Source organism: Pseudonaja textilis, chromosome 10 (assembly GCF_049901715.1).
Source record: "Pseudonaja textilis isolate UNSWEBS1 chromosome 10, rPseTex1.2, whole genome shotgun sequence".
NCBI classification, from domain to species: Eukaryota; Metazoa; Chordata; class Lepidosauria; order Squamata; family Elapidae; genus Pseudonaja; species Pseudonaja textilis.
This window is the reverse complement of record NC_141999.1, coordinates 22,967,057-22,976,550: the sequence shown is the minus strand read 5'-3', so window position 1 is coordinate 22,976,550 and position 9,494 is coordinate 22,967,057. Positions and strand designations below refer to the sequence as shown.

Genomic DNA, 9,494 nt, shown 5'->3' with positions numbered 1-9,494 from the left:
TTGCTGTCTCCTTGCTCACACGGCAAATACTCTTTCCGTTTCCAAACAGCCCTCAGCTCTTTCACACACCGACAGGACACTCACCAGATGAATACCGATGGGGGCTGGTAGGCTGAGGCAGAATTCCCCCCTTCCCCGCTTATTTTCCTCCCCCAAAACTAAGCCCCACCACATAGTTTCGTAGCGAAGCGCACGGGTATCGAGCCAGTAATAAAATAAAATAAAATAAAATAAAAAGTTCTTGTCCCGGAGTGGCTGGGCTCCGTCGCGCTCCTGGGATGGAGCAAGTCATCGAGCCCTGTCCCGTGGGACAGACTACCAGGGTTTGCCAAAGAGAAAGTCGCTTTCGGGCGTTTCGAGGCCCGGCTGGGAATCGGCAGTGGAGCTGGAACTGGGGGACAGGTGTTGTAGGAGGAGCTTCTCTTCCATGGATGCCTGGTGGAACGGGTAGCCCCCGGGGTGGGCCACGGTGCTACTGTCACACGGCGGGGGTGCCTCCTGCTGCAAGCTCACCTTAACCTCCGTCGGCTGCCCCCGCAGCTTCTTCAGCTTGTAGCGGTGGTTCTGGAACCAGATCTTCACCTGGTTGGGAGTGAGGCGGGTCACGGTGGCCAGGTGTTCTCGTTCCGGGGCCGTCAGGTATTTCTGCATCTCAAACCTCTTCTCCAGCTCCTGGACTTGATTTCGGGAGAAAAGCACTCGGCGTTTGCGCTTGGAGGGGTTTCCCGCAGAGAAGGGGGGCTGTTTGGCCAGCTCTCCAAAGTAGCCCATACAGTCTGCTCCGGACATGCTGAAGGCAGGGGTGCCCATAAACCTGCAGACTGGGGGAGGGAGGAAAAATAGGCAAGAAAAACCCAAAGTACAGACATACAGACTGGGTGAAACCAGGCTCAATAGCAGTAACTGGGAGAGGGTTGGACTAGATGACCTACAAGGTCCCTTCCAACTCTGAATAGCTGTTATCTGTAACCAGGGATAACTCCTCAGGGAAAGCTCAGATCCGAAAATGAAGTGGGTTTTCTACATTTTCCACCCTGGGTCAAAAAAGGATCTTATTTGGCCGAATTGAGTTCTACCCACCATTTTGAGATATGCTTTGGGCTAACTCCTCAGGGAAAGCTCGGATCCAAACGTGAAGTGGTTTTTCAGCGTTTCCCACCCTGGGGAACATGAATATTCATCTCTTTTCGAAATCTGAGCTCTGTGTCAAAGGATCTTGGAGTCTTAGTTGACAACCAGCTAAATAGGAGCCAGCCGTGTGCAGCAGCAGCCAAAAAAGCCAATGCAGTCCTAAATTGCATTAACAGAGGGATACAATCGAGATCAAGGGAGGTACTAATAGCACTCTATAAAGCCTTAGTAAGGCCACACCTAGAGTACTGTATCCAGTTTGGGTCACCACACTATTAAAAAAGATGTTGAGACTCTAGAAAAAGTGCAGAGAAGAGCAACCAAGATGATGAGGGGACTGGAGGCTCAAACATACGATGAATGGTTGCAGGAACCGGGCCTGGCTAGTCTAGGGAAGAGAAGGACCAGGGGAGACAGGAGAGCATCTTCCAATATTTGAGAGGCTGCCCCAAAGAGGAGGAGGAAGGGGTCAAGCTATTCTCCAAGGCACCTGAAGGCCAGACAAGGAATAATGGATGGAAACTGATCAAGGAGAGATTCAACCTGGAAATAAGGAGAAACTTTCTGACAGAACAATCAACCCATGGAACAGAAGTTGCCTTCGGAAGTTATGGGAGCTTCATCACTTGAGACTTTCAGGGAGAGATTGGACTGCCATTTGTCAGAAATGGTGTAGGGTCTTCTGCTTGGGGAGGGGGGTGGACTAGATGACCTACAAGGTCCCTTCCAACTCTGTTAATCTGTTAAAGGGGAAGGGTGAGACATTCTCAGAGTTAATTTATCCAGGTTCTGGATTCTTGGGAACGCAGGTAATTTTTGACTTATGGCCACAACAGAACCCAAGATTTCGGTGGCTAACTAAGCAAGACGGCGGTTGGGAGCTTAGCCCCACCTGGTGACCTTCCTTGCCATCGTTGTTAAGTGAAGCACTGCAGGGGTTACGGGAATCGTGCAGGCATTAAGGGGATCTGGCTTTCCCCCCCACTGGCACTGCTTGTCAAAAGCTGACTGGGAAGTTTACAAACACACGACCTCAGGACAATGCCACGCTCATAAATACATGCCAGTTGCTAAATGCCCAAATTTTTATTTTGTGGCTGTGAGGATGGTGCAAAGAATCCAACTCTCTCTCTCTCTCTCTCTCTCTCTCTCTCTGTGTGTGTGTGTGTGTGTGTGTGTGTGACTTGTATATAAGGAGAGCAAACCCACTCCTTTCTGGCACTGATGATGTTCCCTAGCTGGGTCATGAAAGGTCTGCAAGAGAACCACAAACCTCAGACAGCACCAAGGACCCCTCTTTCTCCTTCTCTTTGCAGATTGCACTCTGTTCTAGCACTGGGGATGTTACCCAGCTGAGTAAATGTCCACAAGAAACAAGAATCCCAGCCCTCCTCTTCCTCTTTCTCCTCCTCCTCTCTGCAAATCCCATTCCCTTCTGGCACTGATGACATTACCTAGTTGGCTAATGAAACGTCTGCAAGAAAACCACCAAGCTCAGAGAGTACAAAAGGCCCCATAGTTCTCCTCCTCCTCCTCCTCCTCCTCCCCCAAGACGAATAAACAAAAAACATATATGTTTCTAATCAATTAGACGGTGTGTTCTTTTCTCAAAAACAATTTTTCTAATTATCATTTCCTGTTTCTGGTAAATACTCTTAATCTAACCACTTTATTTTTTCCATTCCTTATCTTTTTATTCCCTATATTTTTATCCTTAATCCAATTGTACCATTTTTCCCAAACTGTACTATATTTTGAGTCGACCTCATCCTTTAACGTTTGGGTAAGGACGTCCATTTCGACACAGTCAAGGACCTTCTGGATTATCAAATTGTTTGTTGGCGTTTGGTTACCCTTCCAGCATTGTGCTAACGTGATTCTTGCTGCAGTAATTATATGAAGAATTAGACATTTCATTTCTTTTGCGTGAACACCTTTTATCATCCCCAATAAAAAGATTTCGACCTTACATTCTAATTGAATATTTGTAATTTCTTTTATCCAAATTCTGATTTTTTCCCCCCCAAGTATTTTTTTTACTTTTTGGGCAAAGCCACCAAACGTGGAAGAAGGTACCCCTCACTTGCTTTCATTTCCAATAAAGCGGACTTAGTTGACCCCTTTTCTATGTAGCTCTGTGATCCAACCCTCCCTCTTGCCTGGTATCTTCCAGATGAATAAGATTACAACTGGCCACTCCTGAGAACAGCTGGTTCCTTCGGGTAAAACATGCCGGACATATAATTTTGTTTTGTAAATAACTATTTAACTTTGCTCTGGAGCAAATATTTGGAGCCCCACCAGGTCAGAGGAGGGTCTCATAACACCCTGAGTGCGTTGACACATCTCATCTCGCTGTGGCCCGAAACTATAGTTTACAAGCCATCTTGGCTGCATTTATACAAACAGACACAATCAAGATCAAAGAAGGCTGAGAATCAAGGATCATGTTTGGCTGAAAGAAATGACTGATGTGCTGGGGCTTAAAGGCTGGGGCTTTTAAATAAATAACCTGTTAGTTTGAAATGAAATAGCCAAGTTCCTTTTGATTTAATAAAGGAGAATATTTGTAGCTCGGGATTGAAATGAGAGGTCCTTGGTGATGTGGGGTCTGGAGAGGAGGAGGAGGAGGAAGAAGAGGAGAGGAAGAAGAAGGAGAAGGAGGAGGAAGAGAAGAAGAAGAAGGAGAAGGAGAGGAGAAGGAGAAGAAGAAGAAGAAGAAGAAGAAGAAGAAGAAGAAGAAGAAGAAGAAGAAGAAGAAGAAGAAGAAGAAGAAGAAGAAGAAGAAGAAGAAGAAGAAGAAGAGGAGAGGAGGAGGAGGAGGAGGAGGAGGAGGAGGAGGAGGAGGAGGAGGAGGTCCTTGGTGCTCTCTGAGCTTGGTTGTTTCCTTGCAGACATTTCGTTTACCAAACAAAGTAACACCATCAGTTCTAGGAGGGAGTAGGGTTTGTGAGGTGGGGAGGAGAAAGAAAAGGGGGAGAGGAGGTGGAGGAGGAGTGTGGGATCCTCCATATTCACTGAGTTTGTTAGTTTTCTTGCAGACATTTCATTACCAAACTAGGTTACATCATCAGGGCTAGAAGGGCACCAGAAACACTGATAATATTACCCAGTTTGGGTAATGAAACGACTGCAAGAAAACAACCAAGCTCAAGAGAGCACGAAGGACCCCCTCCTCTTAATTTCCCCCCCCCCTCGACACAGAGGGGCCTTGAACTGCAGGACGGACAACAAATTTGTTAAATAGACAGATCAATAAATATATTTTTTCCCACTTCGGATCAAGCCACATTTACGGAAATTCTCAATTGCCCAAGTCCTGGTTGTCCCCAGGGTGCTTTTAACCTTGTCTTCTTCTTCTTCTTCTTCTTCTTCTTCTTCTTCTTCTTCTTCTTCTTCTTCTTCTTCTTCTTCTTCTTCTTCTTCTTCTTCTTCTTCTTCTTCTTCTTCTCCTCCTCCTCCTCCTCCTCCTCCTCCTCCTCCTCCTCTCCTTCTCCCTCCCTCCCCCTCTCCTCCTTCTTATCTGTCTCCTTCTCCTCCTCCTCCTCTTCTTCTTTTTCTTCTATTCCTCCTCCTCCCTCCTCCTCCTCCTCCTCCTCCTCCTCCTCCTCCTCCTCCTCCTCCTCCCTCCTCCTCCTTTCTTTTTCAATTCTCATCTCTTCATTTGAACTGAAGAAGTTCTGAATAGAACCAAAGAAGCTTCTGGGATGGAGAAGTGAAACGTTTTCAAAGAAAAGGAAAAAAAAATGCGCACACCCAAGAAAGTCCAAAAGTTGCCTTTTGGGGGAAGTAAAAAAGAAAAAAAAGCACCTTTGGGGGCGATCGAACTAACCCCGTCTACCCACCCAAACCGCCAAGAGGTGCACTTACTTGAAGAGTAGGGCCCTTCTGGGGGGCTGGAGGCATACCACTCCCCATTCCTGAAGCTCTCCTGGGGGTAGGCAGGCAGTTCAGCCGGGCTGGCGAAGGAGCCCGGGTAGCATCCCAGCATGGGGTTCTGGGAGAGGCAGTGGGCCAGGGAGAAGCGAGAGCCCACCAGAGCAGGCTGGCGAGTCCCTGGCATCCCCTGGCTGAAGTCCTCCAAGCTCTCCATGGCGAAGCCCCTGAGATCCTCCATGGAAAGGACCCAAAGGCGGGTTGGCAGCAGCTTCAAGTCTGGAGTTCCTTTCTCTCCGGGGCTTTCAACAGAGGCAGGCAGCGCTTCCTGCCCACAGTCTGGCCTTTTATCTTAAGTCTGCACCTTATCAAAGATTAAGGACTCCACCTCCCACCCTGGAGGTGGGGTAAGGTGAGGTGGAGATGTGGGGAAAAGGGGGGGCGGGAGAAGAAGGAAGGAACCTCCCCTACTTTTGACAAAGCTTAATCAAACAAGAGTCCAGCCAACTTAATGGAAGCCGCCAGCGAGTTGGACCTCCAAGTTACAGATAATAGATAATCAGAGTTGGAAGGGGCCTTATAGGTCATCTAGTCCAACCCCCCCCCGCCCAAATGGGAGACCCAACCCCGTTTTTGACAGAGGGCAGTCCAATCTCTTCTTGAAAGCTTCCAGGGATGAAGTTCCCACAACTTCTGAGGGCAACTTCTGTTCCTTTGGTTGATTGTTCTCACTGTCAGAAAGTTTCTCCTTATTTCCAGGTTGAATCTCTCCTTGTTGAGTTTCCATCCGTTATTCCTTGTCTGGCCTTTGGGTGCTTTGGAGAATAGGTTGACCCCCTTCCTCCTCTCTATGGCAGCCCCTCAAATATTGGAAGATGCTCTCCTGTCTCCCCTGATCCTTCTCTTTACTAGACCAGTCAAGCCCAGTTCCTGTAAACGTCCTTCATATGTTTTAGTCTCCAGTCCCTTAATCATCCTGGTTGCTCTTCTCTGCACTTTTTCTAGAGTCTCAACATCTTTTTTATAGTGTGGTGATCAAAACTGGGTGCACTACTCAAGGTGTGGCCTTACTAAGGCTTTATAGAGTGCTATTAGGACCTCACTTGATCTCGATTGTATCCCTCTGTTAATGCAGCTTAGGATTGGATTGGCTTTTTTGGCTGCTGCTGCACACAGCCGGCTCCTATTTAGCTGGTTGTCCACTAAGACTCCAAGTTCCCTCTCACAGTTCCTGCTATTGAGAAATCTGGTTTCACGCAGACTATATGTGAGGTTTTGGTTTTTCTTGTCTAGGTGTAGGACTTTACTTTTCTCTACATTGAGTTTCATTTTGTTAGGTAGGGCCCAGGTTAAGTACAGGTAGTCCCTCTAACGTACAAACAGTTCATTTAGCGACCATTCAAAGTCGCAATGGCCCTGGAAAAAAGGGACTTTGGGCTGTTCCTCACACTTACGATCCACAGTCGTGTGATCAACATTTGGATGCCACCGGCCACTGACTCATATTTATGACGGTTGCAGCATCCCGGGGATCACGCCATCCGATTCTGCGACCTTCCAACGAGCCAAGTCCATGGGGGAAGCCAGATTCGCTTAACAACCGGGTTACGAACTTAACAACTACATTTGATTCACTTAATGACTGCGGCAAGAATGGTTGTAAAGTGGAGGGGAAAAAAAACTCACTGGACTAATCATGTCTTAGTTAGCAACAGAGATGTTGGCTCAATTGTAGTAATGAATCCAGGACTATTTGTATAGCCAGGCAAGGTTTTGGAGAGTTTCAGCTTCTTTTTAAAAAAACAAAAACAACACTCAAGTTTCTAGTCCTTTCTGTCTGCCCTTAAGTCACAATGTAGTTCAATTGGTGGGGTTCCCACCCCCACCCCCCAAAAAAACCTTGGCAACTTTGAAGATGGGTGGACTTCAACTCCCAGAATTCCCCAGCCAGCTGTGCTGGCTGGGGAATTCTGGGAGTTGAAGTCCGGTTGATAAACACGGCAATACAAAATGCAATCCTGTTTAAAATAAAATAAAAATTCAAATTAACTCTGATCTCAAATGAAATATTTATTTACCACTTGAAGTATTGATGTGCCCAGTGCCGTGGGATGGATAGTCACTGTTAGTAGAAACCACCAGAGAGCACAAATCCACTTAGCACAAATCCTGCAGCCTTAAACGGCGCTTGAAATCTGCTCAGAACTTGTGAGTTCTCTGAAAGCCTGCTGCGTGCCTGGTTCAATTCATTTACTTTCACCACGGATCTGTGTTTTGCAACTTCTAGGCTGATTGACAGAGAAGGGAAGGGCTGAGTAAGGAGTGAGTAAGCTGGAAAATTGCAAGAATAGACCAAACTCGATTTTTTTTAACAAAAAATCGCATTTGGAGAATCCTAGTTACAAGAGATGGGTCCGGTGCATTTTTTTCCTGGCCCACGAGGGGGCAGTAGAAATCAACCTTGCCTTCCATCCGGAGCCAATACAGAGAGTCCCGGACCTACGACCAAAATTCGGGCCCTACGAAGCACGTGGCCATAACCCCAAATGTCTTATGATTGCATCCTTGAGCCAGAGCAACCGTGGAGTCCTGGTGACCGTCGTAACTCCAGGCACCCCGGTCATTTAGTGGGAATCCTAGATAAGGTGCGCGTGATTGCCCCAGAGGGTGAGGGAAGGAGAATGTAGAGGGAAGGAAGGAAGGAAGGAAGGGGAAAAGGGACAGAGGGAGGGGTGAGGGAGGAAGGAAGGAAGGAAGGAAGGAAGGAAGGGGAAAAGGGACAGAGGGAGGGGTGAGGGAGGAAGGGAAGGAAGGAAGGAAGGAGAAAAGAGACAGAGGGGTGAAGGAGGAGGAAGGAAGGAAGGAAGGAAAGAAGGGGAAAAGGGACAGAGGGAGGGGTGAGGGAGGAAGGAAGGAAGGAAGGAAGGAAGGAGAGATTATAATGAGACTGAGGCTCTCAAGGAAGTCCTGCCTTAGCCTTCGGCCACCACAAGTGCCACTGCCACACCCACCATGACCATGCCCCTCCCGCCCCCCCAGGTCAAATACAACCCTGATGTGGCCCTCAACGAAATTGAGTTTGACACCTCTGCCCTCCAACTTCATCGCTGTAACTATGAGTGGTCGTAAGTTGAGGCATGTCAAGACGTATTCTGGGGCCTCAACCCCCTGACCTCGAGCAACGAAAGGCTGGTTTTAATTAGTCATCCCAGGAAGGTACTCCCTCCCTCCCTCTCCTCTCTCTCTCTCCCCTCCCTCCCCCTCCCCTCCCTCCCTCTCTCCCTCCCTCCCTCTTTCCTTTGCCTCCCTCCCTCTCTATCTATCCCCTCCCCTCTCACTCCCCACTCTCTTCCCTTCCTCTCCATCCCTCTCTTTCTCCCTCCCTCCGTCCCTTTCTTTCTCTCCCCTCTCTCTCTCTCTCTCTCCTTCTCTCTCTCTCTCTCTCCCTCTCTCCCTACCTCCCTCACTTTCCTTCTCCCTCCCTCTCTCTTTCTCTCTCCCTCACTCTCTCTTTCTCTCTCCTCTCTCTCTCTCCCTCTCCCTATCTCCCACTTTCCTTCCCCCTTCCCCCTCTCTTTCTCTCTCCCTCCCTCACTTTCCTTCCCCCTTCCCCCTCTCTTTCTCTCTCCCTCCCTCACTTTCCTTCCCCCTTCCCCCTCTCTTTCTCTCTCCCTCCCTCTCTTTCTCTCCTCCCCTCTCCCTCTCTCCCTCACTCCCTCTCTCTCTTTCTCTCTCCCTCCCTCTCTCTTTCTCTCTCTCTCCCTTCCCTCCCTCTCCCTCCCTCTCACTTCTCCCTCCCCCTCCCTCCCTCTCTCTCTCTTCTCCCTCCCCCTCTCTTCTCTCTCTCCCTCCCTCACTTTCCTTCCCCTTCCCCTCTCTTTCTCTCTCCTCCCTCTCTTTCTCTCCTCCCTCTCTCCCTCTCTCTCCCTCACTCCCTCTCTCTCTTTCTCTCTCCCTCCCTCTCTCTTTCTCTCTCTCCCTTCCCTCCCTCTCCCTCCCTCTCTCTCTTCTCCCTCCCCTCCCTCCCCCTCTCTCTCTTCTCCCTCTCCTCTCTTTCCCTCTCTCCCTCCCTCACTTTCCTTCCCCCTTCCCCCTCTCTCTCTCTCCCTCCTCTCTTTCTCTCCTCCCCTCTCCCTCTCTCTCCCTCACTCCCTCTCTCTCTCCCTCCCTCTCTCTCTCTTCTCCCTCCCCCCTCCCTCCCTCTCCCTCCCCCCTCTCTCTCTTCTCCCTCCCCCTCCCTCCCCCTCTCTCTCCCTACCTCCCTCACTTTCCTTCACCCTCCTTCTCTCTTTCTCTCTCTCCCTCCCTTTCTCTTTCTCTCTCCTTCTTTCTCTCTCTCTCCCTCTCTCTCTCCCTCCCTCTCTCTTTCTCTCTCCCCTCCTCTCTCTTTCTCTCTCTCTCTCTCTCCCTCTCCCTATCTCCCTCACTTTCCTTCCCCCTTCCCCCTCTCTCTCTCTCCCTCCCTCACTTTCCTTCCCCTTCCCCCT

At 49.2% G+C, this 9,494-nt stretch overlaps 1 protein-coding gene across 1 annotated transcript; it reads right to left on the bottom strand.

Moving 5' to 3' along the window:
• Positions 1–315: 315 nt before the first annotated feature.
• LOC113445958 (thyroid transcription factor 1-like) lies at positions 316–5,248 on the bottom strand. Its single transcript, XM_087939443.1, has 2 exons — positions 5,002–5,248; positions 316–821 (listed from the first exon to the last, which is right to left on the bottom strand). The coding sequence occupies exons 1-2, from the start codon at positions 5,246–5,248 to the stop codon at positions 316–318; spliced, it is 753 nt and encodes a 250-aa protein (XP_087795569.1).
• Between the last annotated feature and the right edge of the window lie 4,246 nt (positions 5,249–9,494).

Coding starts and splice junctions, on each gene's coding strand:
- LOC113445958 (XM_087939443.1), bottom strand. CDS start 5,248: ATGGAGGATCTCAGGGGCTTCGCCATGGAGAGCTTGGAGGACTTCAGC. Junction 822..5,001: donor AGAAGGGCCCTACTCTTCAA/GTAAGTGCACCT, acceptor TCCCTCCCCCAG/TCTGCAGGTTTATGGGCACC.